The sequence below is a fragment of the Dryobates pubescens genome, chromosome Z (assembly GCF_014839835.1).
Source record: "Dryobates pubescens isolate bDryPub1 chromosome Z, bDryPub1.pri, whole genome shotgun sequence".
NCBI lineage: Eukaryota > Metazoa > Chordata > Aves > Piciformes > Picidae > Dryobates > Dryobates pubescens.
Genome location: NC_071657.1, coordinates 45,178,797 through 45,204,617, shown reverse-complemented (window position 1 = coordinate 45,204,617; position 25,821 = coordinate 45,178,797). Strand labels below are relative to the sequence as shown.

Genomic DNA, 25,821 nt, shown 5'->3' with positions numbered 1-25,821 from the left:
ATGTACTAACTTTCAGCATTTTCTATGCAATATCTCTCATTTATCAGCCTGAATAAAAATGAACTACAGACATGAAAATCAAAGGATGGAAAGTACTTACTATGGGAAAGCAAAGTGCTTACCATGTGTTAGTTACACTGATCATAGAATCACAGAATGTTAGGGGTTGGAAGGGACCTTGAAAGATCAAGTCCAACCTGTGTGCCAGAGCAGGATTACCTAGAGTAGTTCACACAGGAATGCATCCAGGTGGGTTTTGAATGTCTCCAGAGAAGGAGACTCCACCTCTCTGAGCAGCCTGTTCCACTGTTCTGTCACCCTCAGTGAAAAAGTTTTTCCTTATGTTCACTTGGAACCCCCCATGCTCCCATCTTTCTCCTGTCATTGGACATCACTGAGAAGAGCCTGACTCCACCCTCTAGACGCTCACCCTTCATATATATATATATATATATATATATATATATGTGTGTGTGTGTAAACATTAATGAAGTCACCTTTTAGTCTCTTCTCCAAGCTAAAGAGACCCAGCTCCCTCAGCCTTTCCTCGTAAGGGGGATGCCCCTCTCCCTTGTTAACAGTATTAAAAGGCCTAAAACTGTGTGTAAGCCAAAGGTGCTAAACTGACCAACAAGGGATTCCATCCCATGTACATCATCTTCAGGATAGAGCTGACAGATCCCAAAGGTTAAGTTCTCTTCATTGGAGGCTGGCATCTAAGGAGTACTCTGGCCCTTCTTCTGACTTTGATCCCAGTCCATGCATTCTTGAATGCAGTTTTGGAATCCAGCTCCTGAATCCAGTTCCATTCTGCCACCAAATCCAGTCCAGGACATCCCCAGTGCCTGCCCCACAGCACTAGTGGTGGTGTATTCGCCACCAGGAGTGGGTGGTGGGTGCATGTGTTTCTTCTAGTGGTCAGCCCAGCATGAACCCTTGACAAGGAGGGCATGCTCAACTGTTGTCAAAGTGGAAGCGTGTTACTGTGGGGTGACATCTACTCACACATTACTCGACACTGCTTCATTTGCGTCCTTGCTTTTTCTTCCCTGGAGCTGGTCCTCATGTTAGTTTTCAGGAAACGTAGTTCAGCTTTACTGTGGTACAGATCTTCCTTTGTGGTGTCTGCCTCAGCACTGCTACCTTGCTGCTTGAGGCTGGCTGCTGCATTGGTTGTATGTTGACCTTATCACAAGCAGGAGTAGCCAAGCAGGCAGAGTTCCTTGCCTGCTGAGCTCGAGCAGTGTTTCCTACTGAACTGTGCAAGGACTCTAGAGGAGCTAGGCACACAACTTCTGCCTGCTTGGCTAGCAGCGAAGTTTTTCTCCCTCAATCTCACACATATATATGCACAGGTACATATAAAGGTAAATACCAGCTCCAGGAAGGGCATTTTCAGGAAGGGCAAGTCCTGCCTGGCCAACCTGATCTCCTATGATTAGGTGACCTGCCTGGTGGATGTGGGGAAGGCTGTGGATATAGTCTACCTGGACTTCAGTAAGGCCTTTGACACCGTCCCCCACAGCAAATTCCTGACCAAGCTGTCTGCCTGTGGCTTGGACAGCAGCACTCTGTGCTGGGTTAGGAACTGGTTGGAGGGCTGAGCCCAAAGAGTGGTGGTAAATGGTGCCACATCCAGCTGGCAGCCAGTCAACTAGTGGTGTCCCCCAGGGATCAGTGTTGGGCCCTATGTTCTTTAATACCTTCACTGATGATCTGGACAAGGGGATTGAGTCCATCAGTAAATTTGCAGATGGCACCAAGTTGGGGGCAGGTGTTGATCTGTTAGAGGGTGGGAGAGCTCTGCAGAGGGACCTTGACAGGCTGGACAGATGGACAGAGTCCAACAGCATGAGATTGAACACATCTAAGTGCTGGGTTCTACACACTGGCCACAACAACTCCATGCAGTGCTACAGGCTGGGGTCAGAGTGGCTGGAGAACGGCCAGGCAGAGAGGGACCTGGGGGTACTGGTCGATGGTAGGCTGAACATGGGCCAGCAGTGTGCCCAGGTGGCCAAGAAGGCCAATGGCATCCTGGCCAGTATCAGAAATAGTGTGGCTAGCAGGAGCAGGGAGGTCATTGTGCCCCTGGACTTTGTGCTGGTTAGGCCACACCTTGAGTCCTGTGTCCAGTTCTGGGCCCCTCAGTTTAGGAAAGATGACTTGCTGGAACATGTCCAGAGAAGGGCACAAGGCTGGGGGGGGGTTTGGAACACAAGCCCTATGAGGAGATGCTGAGGGAGCTGGGGTTGCTAAGCCTGGAGGAGGCTCAGGGGAGACCTTCTAGCTGTCCACAACAACCTGAAGGGAAGCTGTAGCCAGGTGGGGGTTGGTCTCTTCTCCCAGGCAACCAGCACCATAACAAGAGGACACAGCCTCAAGCTGTGCTAGGGGAGGTTTAGGCTGGTTGTTAGATAGAAATTCTTCATACGGTGATTGCCCTTTGGAAAGGGCTACCTGAGGAGGTAGTGGAGTCGCCATCACTGGAGATGTTTAGGAGGAGACTTGATGGGGTGCTTGGTGCCATGGTTTAGTTGATTAGGTAGTGATGGATGATGGGTTGGATGTGATGATTTTGAAGTCTCTTCCAACCTGGTCTGGTTCGGTTCGGTTCTATTCCTCCCTGTCATGGATATACTTTGCCACAGCCCTGATGAAGAAAACTGAGGGGCTGCCTGCGCGTTACGCCAAGGATTATAAACTTGGCGATTAAGGCCTCGCGGCTCCACCGCCCGCGCAACTCTCCCTGTCCCGCGCCGCCAGCAGCGCGCAGGCGCTTGCGACCGCCCTTATCTCGCGATACTCCTCCGTGCCTGGACGGGCAGGATGGAGCGCGTCGGGACGCCTCCCTCTTCCCCGCGCCGGAAGTGAGGAGAGAGCGTGAACGCCGGACAGATAGTTGCTGGTGGCCGTTGCGGGGATGTCGGCCACGTGCGCCGTGTCCCGTAAAGCACAGCCGCCTCCGCCAGGGACCCCGGGCGAGAGGGATCCGCCGGCCAAAGCGATGCGCAGGGGACTGCGGCAGGGTCACGAGGAGGAGCGGGAGCAGATGCCATGGCCGAGAGAGAGTGCCAGCGGCGGGAGCGGCGAACTCGACTTGGAGCAGGCGGCCTCACTAAGTGACGAGCGGCGGAGGCGGCAGCCGCAAGAGCCGAGGGCTTTGGCGGCGGCTGCCACGGCAGCCAGGGTGGAAGAGGAGGAACGTCTGGAGCGGGAGCACTTCCGGAGGATCATCAACGCCTTCCGATACTACGGGTAACCAGGACCTGCCGCCTTGTGTGGGGGGCCCTGCGAGGGTCACCAGCCTTCTGCTGCGTCCTCTTCTAACCGACCTGCCTCCACAGGGGTCAGGAACCCGCCGTCCATGTGGGCTGCCCCACCGCGTTCCGGGCGCCTGCCTCCCAGAGCTCTTCGCTCTTCTGTGCGTGCCGTGTCGCCGCTTCCCTCGGTCTGTACTCCGTGGTGAGCGCTGTACCTGTAGCGGGTGCAGAAGCCCAAGTCGGGAAAGGATCTCTGTACCCCTTTATTTTTTGCCTATGCCCAAAGTATCCTCGATGTAGTTGTTAGCTAGGAGGCATAAAAGGCGGGGGGTAAGTCTCAAAGTTCGACGCACCTGGCAAGGATGTAAAAGGTCTCTTTTTATACGATAACATACTCCAAGATACTTGAAGTGCTCAACAGTAACTTTTTAAAGAAATGAAGAGTGTCTTTCAGTTACTAGGGAAAAATTTGAAAGACGTTAATTTGCACAGCAGATGATAGAGCTGGTGGATGGCTTCTTTTTTTGTAACTTTAGTCTTCTAGACATTTGTTGAGGCAGAAGAAGGATTCATGGTTCTATACGAATGAGATAAAGGGAGAAGGCCACCCGACTTTGTATCCAAATTCCTTGAATAGAAGTCAAGATGAAACTTACTCAAATTGCTGGGGGTGGAAAGAAGTGGCTGAAAAAGTCTGGTTCTCTACAGTGTATTAGTAAACTGTCTGCTTTGGGTTTGGGAAGCAGATAGGGGATGTAGGTATGCTACGTAGTTATGTACTTGAGTTGATAAAACCACGTGATAATTTATTTGTTGTGGGCTGGATCCTTTTCTCAGTGTTATACATGCACAATTTTTCCATGACAGTATCCTTCTTGGAAGGAGTAGGTGATATTCAGACTATTTATTCTGCTTGCTGTTTTTATGTTTCAGGGTGGTTTGGGGTTTTTTGGTTTGTTTTCCAGGGCTACTATTTGAGCAGAAGGTTGGTGTCATTGATGCTTTAATGTCTCTTCTGGACTGAAATGGAGAATTCAGTACAGAAGAGACATCGAAGTATCACCTACTCTGCAATGTCATCTACATTCATCAGCTGAATACTCTAACTCCATTTGACCACGCCAAAGACTTTATGTTAGTATTAGCACAACAGCCAACAGTAATTTACTTATCAGCAATGTAATTGTATCCTCGGGCATTAGAAGCTGGGAACATCTCTCTCAACTTCATGTTAAGCTTTCACATTTGAATACTTAAGTTTCATTAAACATGTAACAAAAGGACATGATTTAACTTTTCAACACAGAAATTGAATTAAATTTCCTTTGCCTGAAAGGAATCATCATAGAATTGTTTTAGCCGGAAAAGGATTTTAAGATCGAGTCCAACCATTATCTAGCTACAAAGTCTGGCTAAACTGTGTTCTGTAGCAACACATGTATGCATCTTTTAAACACCTCTTATGACTATGCTCAGTCAACTTCCTAAACTGACAAATCAAATACAGTAAAATCTATTTGGGTCTCTTCAGATTTTAGCAAGCTAAACAAGTTTATGTAAGGCCTGGTGAGTGCTAGAATGAGGTGAGGCCAGAACTGTTCTGGCTAAGAAGGAAGACAAAGAGGAGAGAAAAAAAGCCAGACTTCTTTTCTCATAGTGGCAGGTTAACCTTTTTTTTTTAATGGCATTTTTACTTTGGGGAAGTGGAAGACATATTTTTTTTATTAGATCTGTTGTACAATCAAATTAGCAGTAGTTGCATGTGAGGGAAGTATGCTGTTAAAAGAAGGTATCTTAGTTTGATTACCAGAATGCTGATGTGGTCCAGCTGTGACTTCTATGGTTCTTTCAGAAACAATTGATCTTAAGAATCCATGTTCCCAGTTCACATCTCGTCAGCTAGTCATTGTGAAACAATCTAGCTGGGTTTTAATGAGTTTAGGGGCTGGTTGTTTATTAAATGTTGTAGATCCATGTATTAAGGTAATAATCAACATATGATGGAAATGAGAGGCTGATGATGAAACTACAAAAAAATCCCAAACCCGACAGTGATTCTCCTAAATGGCAACATGTTAACAAGCACAGTGAGGTAGAACTAGATCTTAAAACATTATGCTCCAAAAAAATTATTCATAGCTTGTTCTCAAGTAAAGAATTACAGAGTGATCACTTTCTGTACCTAAAGAAAAGAATAATGGTAGTTAGAGCTGTTTAGATTGAATTATTTAAAACTGCCATGTGTTTTGCTTCTAAATACCTTACACTTTCTGCTTTTTAGAACGAATATGCATGAACGAGTCAACAGAACAGAGAGGCAGTTTAAATCTCTCCCAGCTAAGCAACAGAGTCTTCTTCCTCAATTCCTTCCTCATCTTGACAAGATTCGGAAGTGCATTGATCATAATCAACAGATCCTGCAGACCATTGTGAATGACTGCGTTCATATGTTTGAAAATAAAGCCTATGGAAATGACGTATGTTAAAATGGACTTTTTCATACACCAAGATTAATTTCTGAGCACTTTAGGATTTTCTACATTTGTTTTTCACCCTTTAGGGCTTCAGTTTTCTTTCCTTTTGCCTTTGTTTTCTCCTTTATGACTTCCTGTTTGCTTATATTTTCTCCATCTTGCTTTTCATATCTTCTAGAGCTCATGTTTAATAAAAACTATTTGTTGTTAGGCCTTGTAGTTACAGATACGGAATCTGGACAGCAATAATTGCCAGTTACTGTAAAAAGGCGATTTCCCCCTCTGGAATTCTGGCTCTAGGCTGGTTAAAATTTGAAGTTACTTTTTCAGTTAATGATGTGGAGCATAAGTTGTATTTTATGTTATACTGTGGGTTATTATATGTTGCATCATTCTCTAAATCAGTTACAATTTTAGATAGGCCAAGTATTTTTGATGTTCTTATCTGTAAGAACATTTTCATTACTGACCTGCTCTTTCAGTGTGGCATCTCTGTGAAACAAATTTGCACTCAGCCTTAAAATACTGCCAGGGATGAAAGCAAAGTCTTTTGGGGCAGCTCTAATGTGAGGTTCTCAGTGTTGCCTCATCAGTGCTTAAAGTGTTCTTTTTCCCAGGGTAAGCAGTTCAGCCTCTACACTAGCTAAGCCCTGTTCCTGTCCTGAATGAGGACTACCAGTTGTGCTCTGCTATGCCATACTACTGCGTTTTGGTTTTGTGGGGTGGGTTGGGTTTTTTTGGTTGGTTGGTTTGTTTGTTTCATTTGTTGTTTTTGTTCATTTGGTTGGTTGGTTTTTTGTTGTTTTTTTTTATTGTGGAGCCTGATCTCTTGTGTATAAACTTGGTTTGTATGGATTCTGAGCCCTGGATCCAGGAGCGAAAGGCAAGTGCTTTATTAGCCAAAAGTCCCAGCAGACCATATAGCATGGCTTTTGCCTGTTTATGATTTGTGTTTTGGTTTTGTTTTTTTTTTGTTTTCTTGTTTGAAAAGACTAAAGATACTTGGTATATTTTTCACTAACTTGTTTCCCCCCCCCCTTTCTAATCAGGGAAGTGGAAAGATTACGCCGGCTTCAACATTTGACATGGATAAATTAAAATCCACTTTGAAACAATTTGTGAGAGACTGGAGCGAAGAGGGAAGGCCTGAGAGAGATTCCTGCTACCAGCCAATTATTAGTGAAATTGTAAAGAACTTTCCAAAAGAAAGATGGTAATAGTGTTTTAAGTCTTTTTCTTTAATGTGGGCACACATTGTTGCATGAATCTAAAGTTACTATAAACAAATGAAAAGATACAATTTAAAAATACCTAGGTTGCTGTGAAAGCAGTGGAATTTGGGTTTTTTAGTCTAGATTTTTTTTTACTTCTAATACGAGGTATTAGAAAAAAAAACATAAACTTCAAAAACCAGTATTTTTTCCTGCAGCTGGATGTAATGAGTTTATCAATTAACTTTTCAAGTAAGAGGAGGTTATGAGGTTAATTTAGTTGCACTCAGTGAAGTAACTTTTGCAGTTCAGTAGGTTCTTGGTGTGCATGTGGCATATAAAAGGAAGAATCCCTGTGACCACAGGAAGCATGAATATTGCCCTTTGTGGTGTAAAGAGGGAATGAGACTGAACTTCTAGCAGAGTTTTATTGCACTAAGAATTTATCCTGAAAGTTTTAAATTCTAGTCTTGATTTCAAACAGATGTTACAAAGCAAATCTGAATAAAACCTTGCTGCATACGTGAGGGTAGCTTCATAACTGTGTCAATTTGTTAACATCGCTACAATAATCATCAGTGTATGGGGTTCTAGGGAATACAGATATAGTGGTAGAATGTCAGAAGATATTACTACTGTAAGAATTCTGTGTGGAAAAAGTTTGTGAATTTTTTGTACTCATAAATGTACAGGTCAGAACTTAGGTTTGATATAGCTAAGTGTTACTGTGGGTTTTCTTCTCAGTGATTACTAATAATGCATTTGTACCGATTTGAAAATGCCTTCCACTAGGTATCTTTTCATTTTCATTAGTAAAGATTGTTAATGCTGGCAGAACATGGTGTGGATGTGGTTGCTTTCTTTTTTGCCTTGTGCTAACTTATCTCAAGGTGGGTGCAACACTAAAGATGTTTTATCTGAAGGTAAACTTTGCAATTTTTTTTTTTTAGTGTTAATAGTGCCCTACACAAGTCAAAAATGCATGAAATGCTACAGGTTACCTTATGTACCTGTGATATGCAGGAAATGTCATAGTTTTGAAAGTAATCTTTAAAATGTTCACGGTGGCAGCTCACCTCTTTCTTTGTATGCTAGTTTTTAAAGCATTTCCATTGTGGGGCATGTAACTTAAGAGATACAGGAGTTTAATTAGAAAGTCTTGACTTTTACACTTACCGTCAATTTTCTATTTTAGAACCTCCGTTTGGTATTAGGAGACAACATGTGGTAGCATATCTGGTAAATATCATGTTAATGGCTATGTGCTTTTTCACCAGGAATTCTGTTTTCAAACACACCTAATGTGGCGGTGCTGCTGTCCCTCTTGTGATGGTTCTGATACACCAGTTGTCTTCTTTCCAGAAACCTCAAAACATCACTGTATAGATCAAACATTCCTGTTACTGTTTGGAGTTTGTCAAATGAAACTTTTATTTTTACTTGTAAAATGTGTATTATGTACATACCTATTTAAAAGTTTAATGATCATTATGGATCTGTTCTAGCTTTTATGTAAATTTTCTCTGTTCACTTGCTGTTACATGTTGTGATCTGCTTGCTCCTTCACATAGTGACCAGAGGCTCTCCAGGTGTACTTGCCTCTTCGAGGAGAGAATCAGTGTCATTCGGAAGGGCCTGTTCTCTTTCTTTATATTATTAGGCCAAACTGGCAGTTCCTCTTTACCCTTGTGTGAGAACTTCTCTGGATGATCAGTCTGGTTCCTTTATTAAAATGTTGGAGGGGGGCTGTTGTTTAACTTTGAAAATGTGGACAACTGAACTGACCATAGTGAAACTATTCGGGCTGATTTGTATAATGCATCCAAAGTCCTTTTCCTACAGGGAGTTCTACCTTTGGGTGCTAATGTGGAAAAACAGGTTGTAGACGGAACCTCGGTGTAGGTTTGCCCTTTTCTAGGACAGAGTGGTGAAGTTTCCTGTGATGGTGAAATCAAAGTGCTACAGAAAAAGTGTATTGTTAACACTGGGTGATGAAATCAGCTTTGTCTAGATTCATAGAGAAATACAATTGTTTTGACTGGAAGAGGACTTTAAGATCATTGAGTCCAATGATCAACCTAACACCACTAAAATATGTCCTGAAGTGCCACATCTATACAGCTTTTAAATACCTCCAGGAGTGATCACTTATCCACTCCCTTGGGCAGCCTATTCCAGTGCTTGACAATCCTTTCAGTCAAGATATTTTTCCTAATACCCAACCTAAACCTCCCTTGATACATCTTGAGGTATGTTCCTCTTGTCCTGTTCCTTCTTACTTGGTGAGAAGAGACTGACACCCACCTTACTACAGCCCAGCCTCCTTTCAGGTAGCTGTAGAGGGTGATAAGGTCTTCCTTCAGCCCCCTTTTCTCCAGACTAAACAACACTAGTTGCTTGAGCTGCTTCTTATAGGATAGGACTTGCTCTCTCAACCCTCTTGACCCTTCACAAGCTGTGCTGCTCTTCTTTAGGCATGCTCCAGCACTTCGATGTCCTTGTAATGAGAGACCCAAAACTGATCCCAGTATTCAAGGTGTTTCCTCACCAGTGCCTATTACAAGGGCATTATCGTATCTCTGGTCTTGCTGGCCGTGCTGTTCCTGATACAGGATGCTGATGGCTGTCTTGGCTACCCTTGCACACTGGAGGCTCACATTCCACTCTCAGTCCATACCTGCATGTCCTTTTCTGCCAGGAAAAAAAGATCTTAATGTATTTTGCATCATAAAAGATTGAGAAATACTTTAAATTTAAAACTGTTGTACAAGTCACCATTTACTTTTTAATGGCTCCAATGGAATTGCACATTCAGGTTTTCATTAATGTTACTAATTCCATGCATGAGAATCATATGAAAAAAAAAAATTTTTGAGACTATTCAGTCAAGTTTCACTGCATGCATGCACAAGTCGTAGTGTTTCTCTTTGCAAAACCATTCTGTATTCTGTTAGTATGCAAAGGAGAAGAGGTGAAATGCCCTATATGCTTGCTCTTCTGGGAAGCAGAAGATACACAAGCAACCGCTAAAAGCAGCTATAAATTACAGTGGTATTGTGAGTAGGCGCTACTATCTTGTGTTTCAGTACAGTTTTCTGACAAGACTGTCACCTAAAGATGTCCAAGTGCTGTTCTGCTTCCCATTTTTCTTCAGAAATAATTTCTTCTTTCTGCTTGGCACTTCAACACAGAATCTGTTACCAGGATAACAAAACCCATTTAAATGAACTCACATGAGATAAGGTCTTCCTGTGGAACTGGTACATTTCCTGCATTATTCATATTGGAATTTGTGTTTCAGCTCATGCGATCTCTATAATATTGTCTGCCTTTTGATGAAGCCATTTAAATGTCTTGGATCTGAACAAACCAGTTTTGTGCAGGAGAAAATAGTAAAACAGAGATACTTTTTTGTACTTGATGGGATGTTTCATTAAAGCATTTTTATAAGGAAACATTTAAGTTGAAAATCTAAACAAACATACCAATATACTATTTTTTTTTTCTAATTCCTCTTTTGTGACTTTGGTTTTCTTTCACTTACTACTGTTTCCCTACACATGAGTAGATGTGAAAGGTGATCATCAGCTCTTCTCCAAAAGGAATCAAATAGTTAACCTTTTAGTTAATTACATTTCATTGCTAGGAACAGTAACCTTAGGTATTTTCTCAAAACTTATATGCATTAACATGGCCTCTGGAACCACTTATAACTTGAAATTTAAATACGTCATTCTGTTCAACTATTGATGCATTTTCCAAGATACTGACAGGATAGCCCAAAAGTCACCAGAGCTTATTTTCCTTTTTATGTGAAAAACATAGTTTATTAATCCCAAGCCTGAACTTGGCTATACTTCATGCACATACTCCCATCACGTTTATAGTTGTCATAAAATCTCCCTACAGTTTTCTTTAACTTATGTATAAAAAAATCATCTTGCATGGGTTTTAAAGTCATCAAAAATTGTCTTTCAACTTTGCTTTAAACATTGTATTTAAGTACAGGTTGTAACTTCAGTATTACTGCAGTCCACTGAAAGCTTTGCAGGGCTTGATATGGAGTATATAAACCTCAGTTGCTGAGTTTGGAAAATAGTGCTTCAAATAATTGTTCTTTTTAGCTATCTTTATTTGAAAAGTAGTCTTTTTTGGAGATTTTTTTTTTAAAAAATGTAGTGAAAGTAAAATAATGAAAAATACTAGGCTGAGAATTGGACCTGTTTACTATCTAAATTTACAAACATTACAGAGATAAGACATTAGGAAAAGAGGAGTCCCACAGACCAATTTTATGCCACTCTTCTGAGTGGGCTGTGTATTTCTTACCACTTCCTCTTATTTGGTAACACTGAATTGCAGTGCTCAGTTTATGAAAAGGAGGTTTTTGTTACATCACACTCTAATTTTGCTGCACTGCTGTTTCCCACTTTAGCACCATCATTTTTTTTTTTGTTAAATAGGCATAAAAGTAAGAACCCTCCATTTTTATCATGTATATTTTCCCTTGAACCAAAGTACACCAGTTAAAATCTTCATTAATAGCAAATAAATTCCTAAAAGCTGCAAAATTCATCACACTACAAAATGCAGTGTAATAATGGCATGACAAGTTTTAGTTGTTTCTCATATTTCTTCACTGTCTTTTTAGGAGACTGCTGCAGTTTCAATAGTTGATATAAACTACCACACAGCCCTCCTTCCCTGCTCCCCACACCTGTTGCTCTAGTAGGCCAATGTTTCTTCCCTGGTGCTCCACACTTTTTTAATGGATACTTGTTGGATACTTATTTATGTTCCTAACCAATACTAGATATGTGTCATAGAAATGCCTGCTACTGGCTGATTGAAGGCTGGTTTCACTAGATAGACCTTTGGTTTTTTTGAGTTACCACAGTTCAGGATTTGAGGTTTTCCATTGTCTTTGCTCCTGCTGCATTTACATATCCACCAAAGGAAACCAGGTTTTTCTAGCCTCCTAAATTAAATCCTGTAACCATTAAAAATGTAATTTCTGTGCAAGTACACATTTTTATCTGTTCTAATTATTCAGAAATTAGCATAATATACTGCACTGGAATGCTCCCACTGGTTGTACCTTTTTTTTTTTAGTTCACCAACAATTTATCACTAACGATTCCTTTTAAGCCTAGAAAAGCATGAAGATACTCGATCTCGTTTGGTTTTGGGATGGTTTTGATAGCAGGACACTGTCCAAAATTACTAGATTTATTTTGCTTTGTTTGCCATGTACCTAATTTCTCTAATTATAGATTTATTTATCTTTTTAAAGTACTCTTGAACTTTTTTGGAAGTCTTGATTGTATTGCGCCCTACTAGCTGTGCTAGTAACTACCCTACTAGCTGTGCTGAAACAAAATCAGTGACCAGCACCAGTCCCTAGCAACTCACATGAAAAGGATGAATAGAAATTAAGCAGCTAACAAGTTTCCAGGCAGACTAAAATCTCTTTAATAGAGGTGCAAAGGAAAGAACAGTTAAAATCAACTATATTCTAATAGAGAATGGGAAAAAAATTAGGTCAGAGATACAACAGCATTATATTGTGAATAAAAAAATTGATCAAGACAATTACAATTTCTGATCAACTTACTTGTTAGAGGCTTTATTTTAGGATGAATAAAGGTGCGGATTTCTAAATGTGGTAGCACCTGCACATCTACTTGTTAATTGGTTTAAAAGTCTTTTCTAAGCAATGTATGATATAATCTTGGAAGTTGTGTAAGGCTTTTCAACCCACTTGCAGAAGTGTCCACATGAGAGTGCAAAAATCTCTGTAGATTTAGTCTAAATATATAATTTTAAAACTGAAATGGTACGGAAATTAAGAAATAGGCTAGGTTAGAAATCTACGTGGAATGAGAGTGTATCACTTGGCTTGTTTTCTGCTGCTTCTTGTTCAGGAAGCAAAGAATCAGAAAGTCTAATCGAATGGAAGTGAGAGTCAGGAGGCTTAAGATACAAAAGATACTGTTGAAGTGGCTTTGTTAGTTTGTGTGGCCCTTTAGAAAATAACAGTTTCTTCTTGTTTTGGCTAATAATATTCACAAATGTCCTACTTTCCAGATTTTACATTCATTTTCAAGCTTATGCAGCATGCCAATTCTTTTGAACCCTTTTTGGCATCCTGATTTTTTTAATCTACTCAAAGTATTCACATTTTGTCTTCTTCCATCATATGTCTGGAAGTGCTGATTTTGGCTTCCTTCATTTATTTGCTTATATTTATATGATACACATATGCTTTGTCTTTGGAGGTGACCTGCAAAAGCAAGGGTAGTTGGAGTGTTCACTTGGGTTTTTTTTGTTATATGCAATTGTGAAGTTCGTGATTTGAAACTGCAGAATTACTTATTTTTAGAAGTATGCGTTCTGTTTGACTTTTTTATTGTGTTTTATGACTGAAGGCTGGATTGCCTTGTGATGAAAGTCTAATGGCTAGAATATGTATATATTGCCTTTTCTGGCTGAAAGAAAATTGAGATCCTTAGCTGCTGAACTTGGAAGACAGGAGAGCTTTTTCTAGACGTGTCATTAGAGACACACTGCTGGATATCATCCCATAATCTTGATGCCTCGTTATGGGAAGTGATTGGTTAGAGAACTGCAGTGTTCTTAGATTTGGGAAATCTTACATCACTTTCAGGAAATCAGCTGGCAGCACATATAGAATCCACAGTTGCTGAGATGGTAACTACTTTTAAGTTTCTTAGAGATTGAACTGAAAATCAGCTTTTCTGTTTGTTTTGGGTTTCTGGTGTCAAAATACTTGTTTATTTATCACTCTGCAACTAAGATTTCTAGGCTATTTAATAGTTATCAGTAGACCTCATAGGAAAATAAATGGTGCTATATCTTAATGTTCTTTCTTAGATTCATGTAAGAGATTTTTATCTTGATGACTGTAAAAGTTTCCAGGACTGAAAAATTTGTTCAGTAATTATGCTCTGTATTCTGGGGGTTTTATATCTTTTTTTGAGTAATTTCTGTGAATTATTTTAGCTGTATATTTGATTAATTAGATCAGAACTGGCTCAGTTTGAATTTAAAAGTATAAAGTCATACAGGAAATACATTCTAAGTATATGCATGAAAAATGTTTAACTGGACCTCTAAGTTTTGTTAAGAGGTATCAGATAAAGACTTAACTGTTATTTTTGTTCTGTTGCAGGGATTTCTCCAAAGTTAATATCCTGGTACCTGGTGCTGGGCTAGGTAGATTGGCGTGGGAAATAGCTATGCTCGGTTATGCTTGCCAAGGAAATGAATGGAGCCTCTTTATGCTCTTTTCTTCTAACTTTGTACTCAACAGGTACATAGCTTATGTTTTACTTACTGACTGGTAAGGGAGGCAAAATTCTCAAACAGAAAAACATGAATCAATAGAATTCACAAGAATAGGTTTATAAGTCCTAACATAGGACACATAACTGCTTTTTAGAATGTTTTAATAAAAATAAATCAGTGGGATAAACAAGAGAGGGAAACATCATATCCGAGTCATTCAAATAATAGCAGGAAGCATGACTTAAATTATGAGACAGATTTTCTGCATAATTTTGAATGGATTTTGATATTTATTTCACATCTGTTCCTATAAAATGCATACCTGTCTCACTGGCGTCAAATACAGAGGAGTTAATAAGTGCATATTACTTAATGGTTTTGATTAGTAACAGAGGAAATCTGTTAAAGGAAATGTTAACATTCCACGCTAAAATTTTAGGCCCCATTGTACATAAAAAAACGCCCATTGACAAACACGAAACTATTTCTTAAAGCTAAAATAACATTGTTAATAGTTCTACAATTACATTGAAATACTACATTTCATTGTAGTACATTTCACTGTGTGGGCTTAATTTACAATGACACTTCTGCATTTGTTATTTTGTCACTTGCTTTGGAAATTACTGGTTTCATAATGAACAGAAGGCTGCAAATGCAAGTGTTCTTTTCAGAAAGAGGGTGGGAAGACCGCAAGTATGAAATAGGTTTGGGGAAGTTGGTACCAAGTTCAGAGAAACAGAATTTGCCAGTTTATTCTTCAATTTTAAATGATACAACTTTACTGAAAATACCTAAAGTGTTTTTTTGTAATCTGTATTACCATAATGTTTCAGAGCCTTGTTTGCAGTCAGTCCACAGTGGACTCTGATTTCAAATCTGTTACAACTTAATCTGCAAAAACAAGAGGAAAACACTATTATGGCTGCTGCATGTCTACTCAAAGCAGTAGTGGTCAATGTAATGGAAACAGATACTTGCTAGAGATTTATTTGTTGTTTTTCTTCCATTACTCTTAAATGACTCTCACCTAGTGATAAAACTGCATATTACAGTTAAGCTGATCTAATACCTTGCAGCTCATGAAAGGAGGCCACATTGTTCTTGTCCTTAACTATAAAGCTTTACTGTCTCTTAGCACACTGGAACTTCTGAAATTATTCAAAGCAACATAAAAGTATTCATTTGCTATCTCTGGGAGCACTGGCCAGCTATCATAGTGTTTCAGATGTGAAAGTTAACTTAACCCTTACCCATCTTTGACATTTTCATCTTTCTTAAATATTGAGTCTTTGGCCTCTGTGTGAAATTCTTCTGAAGATCCATGCTGAACATACTCATTCTTTGCATCTAATGCTCATGTGGTGTTTCCTGTTTGTATAAGCTATTTAGTGAAGAAATGTATAAGCATTAGACTTACCAATAGCATTATTTTTTAGACAGAAAAATTGAGCATTGCTCAGCTGCTGTAATCTTCATTTGCTGAGCAAGTTACCAGTTGCAAGTTTTCTTGTTTGCATTAAAGAGAATACAGCTAATATGACTGTGTTTCAGTCAGTTAAGTCCAACCATTCCTTTCTGCAAGATCTAACTGTAGGCTTGGGATATTCAATAAGATTCTAGGGACTTTTGGGGTCTTCATTTTAGTCTCAAGTGGTTGTTGCCAGTTAGCTTTTAAATCGGACATGTTTGCTTTCCTGGAACTGGAAGAAATGGGAATAATTAATATAAGCCCCAAATACTAGTTAAGAGTGGTAAAAAAGAAAAATTTTAATTATTTTTTAATGGCGGTAGCACATATTTACAGTTTGGATATACTGTCTGACCTTGGTTTATTTTTAGGAAGACAGAGTACTGTCCTGAGTGTGAAGTCAGCTCCTAGATGGAGTACAATGACTTAGGTCTTCTGTGAATAAAGTAGTATCTGCTGATTTTTACAGATTAACAAACTTAATTCTCTTAAATTGTGAACTTCTGTTACTGTGGTTACATTTGCATAGCATGCTATATAAAGTGTGTCAAGGTGTATCTGTGTTTAGTCACTATAAGTATTTGAAGTTAATTAGAAAGCAATTACCCCATGGCAGAAACTCTTGATTTGAAAGTAAATTTACCCTGGAGCAGTTAAGCTACAACTCCAAGGCTGCTACAGTCCTTGCATGGGAAATGGTGCTTTTTCTTGTGTGAGTGAGGTTCTTATGGCTGTATTTTTCAGGAGTTTACATGAGTCATAGATATAATGACATGTGACAGAAGTGACTATTGGTGATGTATAGACACACTTAATTTCTTAAATGTTGTGGAAGAGCAAGAACTGTGAAAAGCATAATTTGTTTTTCTTAGCTCTGGAAAGCATACCAAAATTTTCAGGCAGTTGATACCCACAGGACATGTGTTATTGCTCTTCAACATCTGACAGGAAGGGGAAACCACACTAGGATGGTATGTATGTGGAGAATCCAGGGTCAGCTAGTTGCTGACTTGTTTGCGGCAGTTGGAGGTTCAGAACAAAAGGGTCAGCAGCCTTGCACCAACAGCCAGCCCTTCAGTAGCAGTAATCTGACAACAATATTTGAGAAAGTTCAGTTGAAGTAATACAAAATCACTTTGTACCCCAATCAGAGTATGGTTAGTTTAAAAAGCTTTAATACCCAAAGAATTCATGCTTAATTTGGTGTCTTTATATTCTGCAAAGAATGTAATTTTGGATAAATCGTGACACTTTTGAAGGCTGCTTAATTGTATTTATGCATGCCTATGAATGCCTTAAAATGAAAATAGGTAAACCATTTTATTTATAAATCAGTGGTAAGAATTGAGATTTAACCTACCTATCTTTTCTAGAACCATCTTTTTGACTGAATATTGAACAGTAAATGCCATGCCTCTATGGGAAACAGTGACATGCATCACAATTAAATGTGTTTTATAACATGCATCATATTTTCTTGGAAGGAGGGATTGTATAGGAGTGCAGTGCTTAGTTTTGAAGTATAAATTGCAGAATCTGGAAAGGGAGGCTTTCAAGCTTCAAATATGAAGGGAACTGTTCAAAAGATTACATGAATGTACTTTGTGCTGGGGCAAAAAAACCCAGGAAGGTGTGTTCCTTTGTACCTTAGAAAAAAATTTAACCTACTCAAGATTTTTTGGTTTCGTTAGGGTTTTTTTTCCATTGCTTTTGGTGATATTTTCATTGTTAAGAATATTCTGAGGACAGTACAAATTGACTGGGAACATCAATAAATTGCTGGAAAGGTTAACATTAAACTCTTGTTGGCCAACAAGGTGGGGTTGTTTCACTGTTCTTACAGCTGAGCTTTGGTCGATTCGGTTTTCAGTTGGATGTTTGGGTTTTGTTTAGTTTTTTGGGGGTTGGGGGGGAGGAGAAGTTGATTTGCTTGGGGTTGTTTTTTGTTGCTGTTTGCTGGGGGTTTCCCCCCCCCTTTTTGTCTTCTGTAACCAAAATAGAAATGCCTTTCTTGAAGAAAATGATGACCATGTTATCAGGGGTTTTTCCCTGCTGGCTTTTTGCCTTTGCCTGACTGCATATATCTGATTTATTTATTCATGATGTATGGAGACAGTTGGTGAGCAGAGTGTACTGCTGCTCACATACAGGTTGATTTTATATTTTTTGTTCTACTGATAAAATGAAATATGACATGAAGGTAAAAGATGTTACTTCAAAGACTACCACAGGTGCTTTCTATCCACCAGCCAAAAGAGTGCACTTTGTATAACTCTTAGGTTGCCTGTAATTTAGGAACTGTGTATGTCTTATGGGGCAAATGTATTCTCTGTTCTCTCTAGAAGAAAATGGCTTAATTTTTAAATTACAAACTGATTTTAGTGGACTGTGGGAGAAACTGCTTTTAATATTTTAATGCTATACTTGATCACTTTTTAAAATAAGAGTTGAATTAGTTGATAATGTCAACTCACTAATTTTATTTTACAAAGAAATGTTAGCATAATTGCAACACCACTACACTTTGCAAAATGTTACATATTTACTAACAGCATCCTTTCAGCTAGCATCTGAAAAATGCTTTTGTTGTGCTATGCTTCAAAATCCCTATAAGTATGGTTCAGAAAAGACAGAAAATGTATAGCATGAGAACAGATATTTCCAATAAAATTAATGGAACCAATGTTACTTACTGTCTTTGTGGTTAGGTTTTAGTTGGGGTTTTTTGGGTTTCTTTTCACAAAAAAATGCTTCAGAAAGGCTTAGCTTTACTGAATATACTAAATCATAAATTTCATTAATCTTACAAAAGAATCTTGGTCATTTTCTTTTCAGTGGGGGTAAAAAGTCAGGGGAAATAGTAAACTATGTGGGGGGCAAAAAAAAAAAAGACAGGCTTTTGTTTGCCAATAATTTGTGTTTCTGAGTAAGAGTGGTGGGTTTGGTTTTGGGTTTTTTAGGCCATAAACTGAGCTTTTAAGAGCTAGGTAAAAGACTGTTTAAAAAAGCTTAGCTTTTGTAAGAACTTATAAAAAAAAAAATCCAGTAAAAATGTCTAGCCAAAACTGAATTTCTGCTGATTTCTCTATTTTGCAGATGTTCTAAAATTAATTCATGTAAGCTTTATCCCTGGATTCATCAATTTAGCAATAACAGAAAATCTGCTGATCAAATACGTCCAATTTATTTCCCTGATGTTGATCCTCACAGTCTTCCTTCTGGTTCAAACTTCTCTATGACAGCAGGAGATTTTCAAGAAATATATTCCGAGTGCAGTGAGTAAACACAAACTTTTGGGCTGCCTGTGTAACCATATCTCGAGAGTATGTGTTAGGGAACAGTTATTTATGAATAAAAGGGTACGCTATCTACAAGCATTCAAGAAAAAGTACTAATTATAGAGGATTGTTCTCATTCGAAACTGTTTTTTGTAGTTACCAAAAAAAAACCCAAAAAACCAGATACCTGCTTGCCTAAAAGATCTTAATTACAGTGGTCTTTTTCAGCATAAGACGGCATGGTAGTGTTATGGAAAGGTTTACATGTTTAGAATCTTAGAAAAATTTAGTGTAAAGAAAATATAAAATTTTTTGGTAAATTATATTTTTTTATTTTGGTAAATTATAAGTTATTATAAAAAATACATACTTACTGATTGACAATCGAAAAACACTGCGGAGGCACGTTCAAGGGATAATAAATGTGAAAAAACAGAGTTTTGTCAGTCAGTACAAATAACTTTAGGTGACAGTTGTGCTGTCCTGGGTGCAGCTATAAAGTAATGTTTTATGACAAACCTAACATAAAGTTAACCAGCAGAAGACTGTTACTTAGTGCCTGCTGTACCAATTACATATTCAGAATTTGATAAGGGGTAGCACTTAGTTCTCCTCTATGTAATCTAATATTCTAATATATGCTGAGTCAGTATTTTTTGCTTATATAGTATTGGCTCTGTTTCCTGTTTCCACCTTCCTGTCCCTACTAGACCCAAAGCCATTTTTCACTAGAATTACATAGGTATTGGTTTGCCTGTTATTGTGCAGGTAAACTTTGAGATACTTTCTTGCAGCAGCCTCCTTTATAGTTGCTTAATTTTCTGAAAGTTCTGTCTCACAGTAGCACATCTGATACTTGCATAAATTAAGACTTTTAAATTTATTTTTTATTTACAAAAATAAAACTTCTGCAATTTCAAGGATACATTAGCAGAGAAAATCAAGGAGGCTCATGCTTTAAAAGGTAGACTTTAAGATATACTGTTGGTTAACTAGTAAAAAACAGCTAGAGAAATATTTAGATACTGAAAAAAAAGTTTAAGAGCTATGTGATTTGTGAAAATGCACTTTAGTGTACAGACGTGTATAGCTGTAGATATTAGTTAGAGGCCCAAAATCACGAGGTATTTTTAAGCTGTATTTTTAACAGTGGTGGTAAAGAAGTTCATAGTACACTTGGGCCTTCATTTATATAAAATGTTCTAATATTTAAAGTTTACAGTATATAATAGAGATCTCATTTATTATCTATTTTATAAAATTATTCAAACACAATATATATGTATAATATTTTAGAGTCTGTATGCATATATATAGATACATGTATATATCTGTCACATGGACCTACATATCTCTTGTTAACATAAAGCAAAATATTTTATTTACTAGTAAATAAAAGTAAGAAACTTCAGATGTTGTTTTTTGAGGGGTAATGCTGACTGTATAAAGAAATGCTGGCATTAAATGATGAATTTTTAACTGATCTCTCTATACTTCACTCTCTTTATGCAGATACATGGGACTGCATAGCAACTTGCTTTTTTATAGATACAGCACATAACGTTATTGATTACATTGATACTATATGGAAAATACTAAAGCCTGGAGGAATATGGATAAATGTAGGCAAGTGTGACCAACCCCTCTTCATTTTAGCCCTGACTTACAGGCATCTAGTTCTTTGAAAGATTTGTGAGCATGAATTTGTCTGTGCTGAAAATTCTGTAGAGGCAGAAACATCTAGAGCTTGGAAATTCCTCAGATGTTCAGAGCACATCCAGATGTTTGTTAGTTATAGCCAACACCATGTGATTCCTAAACAGAGAATTAAGTCTTCACAGTGGCATCAAACATTTGACAGATGTAATATCTTACATTCTTTTTTGCTGTTTGTCTAAGAAAACGGTGTGTGTTCTCTGTGTTTTTTGCTCATATTTGCATTTTTTTCTTATCTCTTGTCTAGTTTGTATTGCACCTCAAAGCAGAATCTTCAGGATTAAGAGTTATGTATGTCTTGGCTCAAAAGAAAAGAGACAATTTAAGTCTTCCATGGTGAATGAATGGCAGACAAACTCAGGAGTTAATCATTTTGTATAGGAGAAACTGGTCATCACTGGCTAGACGGTGACTAGCCATCCCTGGCTAGTCACAGAAGGCAAGCAGAGCCTTGTGTTCTATAGGGACAGTAGTGATGCTGAACTGAAGAAATTTTAAGGGAATGAGCCTTCATTGTTAAATAAGTAGATGAACTATTTTGCTTTCATTTTGCATTGACTCTGAAATTCTTTATAAAAAGCATACTCTCATGAAAAATTCTTTTGTCTATATTTGAATGAGTCTCAATGTAAATATTCTTTGAGCTTTAGTATGTGTTACAGATTTTTAAAGCATGTTTGTCTTTTTGATCGGCATTTCTGTTGTGTCTTTCTACTCCAGGTCCTCTCCTTTACCATTTTGAAAATTTGGGAAATGAACTTTCTATAGAATTAAGCTATGAGGACATAAAAAATGTTATACTGCAATATGGATTCCATATAGAGGTAAGAAGATGCTCTAGTCTGCAATAAGTAGTATTGGTATAAATGAGACAATCTGCTTTAAATATATGCTTATCTTAAAAGTAGTTTGGCATGTACTAATAATTTGTAGAATTAAATGCGTGTATTGCAAATACTTAGTATTGTCACATTTTTTGAAAGATGGTCCTTGAAATCTAGAAGTTTCTTTCTTAAGAGAAGTATATAATTTTTGTAGAGAAGGTGTTTTGAAAACTGCTGGTTTTTTTTTCAGGTGGAGAAAGAATCTGTACTGTCAACTTACACTGTAAATGAACTTTCCATGATGAAATACTACTATGAATGTGTGTTGTTTGTGGTGAGAAAACCAGAGTAAAAGTAGATTAATCAGAAAACAATACTGGCTTGAAAGCTAGAAATAAGAATAAAATGGACTGGGTGATGTCTGGACACAACCTCAAATCAGTGGTGCCTTCTTATTCTTGCAGGATTTAGATAGTGTCTATTTTCTTAATATCTCTATTGCTATCTGGACATGTACTATGCCATGCATATTTGTAATATACTTGTGGAAATGGAGGAAATGTTCATATACGCTTTGTGCTTTGGAATGCATCAAGGATAAAAGCAAAAAAAATTTTCTTGAGAAAAAAATGTAATGTTTGCCATAAATAGGCTAATTCTTTGCATATGCTGCATTACCTTTCATAGATTTTTCAGTATTTTCTGATGTTAGGGATGCATAGAGGTGCTTACTGTACTAGCTGTATCACTTTTAGGGGGAAGTATTTCTAAACATACACTTAATTGTGATGTCTGAAATGGTTGGAAAATGATAACATTGTTCTTCACAGGTATCAGAATTGTTAGAACATCTTCTGTGGAACTGAAGCAAAGTAGATTATTACACAAATTCTCATCTTTGTATCACTGCTACTGATTCAATCCAAACACAGAACCTATAGGCAACTTGAAATACAATGTGAAAGCAGAATTTTCAGTGAAGAAAAAGCAGCATGTCAGAGAAGCATTATGTTAATTTGTGTTCAGGAATAACACCAATTTTGATTAATCTCTGAGGGTTGAAACTGAAATATATTAGATCCTTTGCCATCTTAAAATATATTGAGTTCACCTACTTACTGCTTAGGCCAAAACAGGGAAGCAATGTTTTTTTGTTAAACAGTAACAGAGCTCTTTTCTGTTTTTTAAAGCGGGTAACATAGCTGAGTTATCTATGCTACATCTAGGTAGCACAATGGAGAAACACCCTGTTTCTTGTGGGGGATTGGTGTAGGGAGAAAACTACATGTAGTTTTAGATTACAGTAGGTGCTGTAATCTCATCATTTCTACCTGAGTCAGCATATGCAGGGCAATTGGTAGACTATTTCCTTGTAATTTCAGGCATGTTATCATTATGACTTAGTGACTTCTTGGTTCCTTACCATAATTTTTTAGATGTAGGCAAGTACTTAATCTACAAATCATGACACTATACAAGAGGCTGAATCTCTTGCCACTTAGAAGTACATGAGAAAACAATAATCACTGTGCTGAGAGATGTCACGCTAGCCTTTTCAATTTTAAAATATATTTCTTACCTTAAGTACCATTTAAATCAGTTTAAAATTTTTCCTTTAAAAGAGAAAAACAGTACGATAAGGAGCCAAGAGGCCTTTCAAAATTGCTCATAGTGGCCCTGGACAGCAGCTTATTTATTTCCTATTATTTGTTTGCCAATGACACCAAGCTCTGTGGTGTACTCACTTGAGGGAAGAGATGCCATCCAAAGGGGCCTTGACAGGCTTGGGAAAGGGGCCAGTGTAAACTGCATGAGGTTCAACAAATCAAAGTGCAAGGTCCTACACCTGGGTTGGGCCAATCCCAGGCACAAATAGAAACTGGATACAGAGTGGGTTGAGAGCAGCCCTGAAGCAGAGAACTTGGGAGTGTTGATAGATGAGAAGCTCAACATGAGCTCATGTAGACCAGAAGGCTCGGTTGCATCAGGAGGAGTGTGACAGGCACATCAAGAGAGGTGATTCTCCTCCTTTACTCTGCTCTTGTGAGACCCCACCTCAAATACTGTGTCCAGTTCTGGTGTCCCCAGAGTAAGAGGAACATAGATTTGTTGGAACAAGTCCAGAGGAGGGCCACAAATATGATCCAAGTGCTGGAACACCTCTGCTATGAGGACAGGCTAAGGGAACTGGGATTGTTCATCCTGGAGAACAGAAGACTCCTGGGGGATCTTATAACTGCCTTCCAATACTTGAAGGGGAAACTATAGTAAGGCCATAGGGGGACTTTTTACAAGAGTGTCCACTGATAGGAGAAGGGGCAATTAATTTAAATTGAATAGGTTTAGATTAGAACATGGGAAGAAATTGTTCACTATGAGGGTGGCAAGAGTCTGGAATGGGTTGTCCAGAGAGGTTGTGGATGTCTCTTCCCCGGAGATGTTAAAAGCCAGGTTGGATGGGGCCTTGAGTAACCTGTTAGAATTAAGAGGCATCCTTGCCCATGGCAAGGGAGGCTGGATCAGATGACCTCTAAGGTCCCTTCCAGACTAGTCTATTCTATTGAAGCAGAGAGGCTTACTAATTGATTTTCTTACAGTTAGAAACTCCCGGTAGTTAGAGTAGCCTCTAGAATTCTAGACATAAGGGTGCAGCCTTGAGCTGGCTAGAGTGAAGACAAGGTACAGCTGCAGTGAACAAAGGGACTATGATAAAGATTTACACGCTGAGAAGGTGGCCAGAACATCAACAAGAGACTGCAATGTTGTTGTATGGTCAAAAAGTTACAGCAGACACCAAGAAGTAATAGAACTATTTAAGTAATTTCATGCATATGTAAACAATTTCCCAGAAATTTAATGAATATGTATTACTGTAAGTGTACATAAAGCACATAGAGAGCCTCTTTGGTTACATGAACTGGGAGGGCTACCCCTCCACATCCGGTATCATTAATAAAGTCAATACCTGGCTTAATAGCTATTGGCTACTAGGTTTCTACTGATCTCCCCATGTCACTATGATTCTATTGTATTTCTAGTCCCTTTTTTCATGGTGATGTCGCAGCCACATCTCTTAAGTAGACCTGCTGCTGGCTTTTGGATTTTCCCTATTAAGAAATGTGTGCCTTGTTCCTAAATTGAAAGTCTGCAAGGAGGGAAGTAAGGCTTTAACACTGCAGGAGAGACCACACAATTGAATATATTTCAGTACTGTGTCCCTTTCTGCTTAGAGTCCTTATATAGAACAGACTTCTGGTCTACAGAAGACTTAAAGCATTGTTTAAACTAGAATTATTTGAATTCTGTCTTCTTCCTAGAAGTGCACTATGAAGACTTAACTCTGCAAGTGAACTGTCAAAATCTATCCTAATCCAAGGATGTGTTTAAAGCTGAAAAACTGCCAAGAGTAGTAGCAAATTAAAAGCCCTTGCACACCTACCAAAAAAAAATTGCTTTAATTACCTTATTGTACTATTTATTTTTGAGGGATGTTATGATTCTTTGCTTTAATTGTTTTGTTTTTCTTAGATAGCATATTACTAGTATTTTACTTGATTTTCAAGCTCTTTGAAATAAGGTTAGGTAAATATCCATTATGCTGTTGTTGAGAAGAGTATACATATATCTGTGTGTAGTACTGCCCAATTTCTGCCTTCCTACCCAGTCTGTAGTTACACTTGAAATGTGTTCTTGTGTTTCACAAATAGAAAATAGGACTCTTGCTTTCTGGATTAATGTCAGTATCTTTTGTTCTGATAGTATTGTTCTTTGCCACCCCATGTTGTTGGAATTGCTATTTTTTGTGTTGTTTTCAGGAAATATTCTTTACTTACACAAGGTATGTTGTGATGTAACTTCAATTTCTGTTCTAGAAAGTGCTGGTTTTCCCCATTGTTGTTTTAAATTTTAACAGTTACTAAGAGTTGTAAACAGAATAATCTTGTGAATAACTTGTACAAATTAGTAGTTTTTAACCTGCAGTCCTATTGATGAGCTTTTAAAATTCAACACATATTTTTACGCAGAGGGGATAATTGTGTGTACTGTATGTGTTCACATTCTTTTATTCAATTGTATACATGGTGGGGAGTGCTTAAGGTTTTTGTCAGCTGAAGCCACACAACCATTTAATTCAGGGCACTATTAAACTATACATGGTATTGGATGTAAAATAAAATGCTGCATAAGCTTCAGTGTAATATTTCTTTATATGGAGTAAGTTTGACAAATGTATCGTCCTGTATTTTTATTTTCATGTAGTATCCTCCAAGGTAGG

At 38.3% G+C, this 25,821-nt stretch overlaps 1 protein-coding gene across 2 annotated transcripts; it reads left to right on the top strand.

Annotated features, from left to right (window-relative positions):
* Positions 1–2,837: 2,837 nt before the first annotated feature.
* CARNMT1 (carnosine N-methyltransferase 1) lies at positions 2,838–21,900 on the top strand. 2 transcript variants are annotated; one of them, XR_008463095.1, is made up of 8 exons: positions 2,838–3,258; positions 5,545–5,740; positions 6,787–6,950; positions 14,141–14,281; positions 18,824–19,002; positions 20,518–20,627; positions 21,442–21,545; positions 21,796–21,900. XR_008463095.1 is itself a non-coding variant. In XM_009901876.2 (8 exons), the coding sequence occupies exons 1-8, from the start codon at positions 2,924–2,926 to the stop codon at positions 21,895–21,897; spliced, it is 1,335 nt and encodes a 444-aa protein (XP_009900178.2). In that variant the 5' UTR covers positions 2,838–2,923. The 2 variants fall into 2 exon arrangements, 1 of the variants encoding a protein (XP_009900178.2); XM_009901876.2 differs by having other exon boundaries at positions 20,518–20,631; positions 21,796–21,897.
* Positions 21,901–25,821: the final 3,921 nt, after the last annotated feature.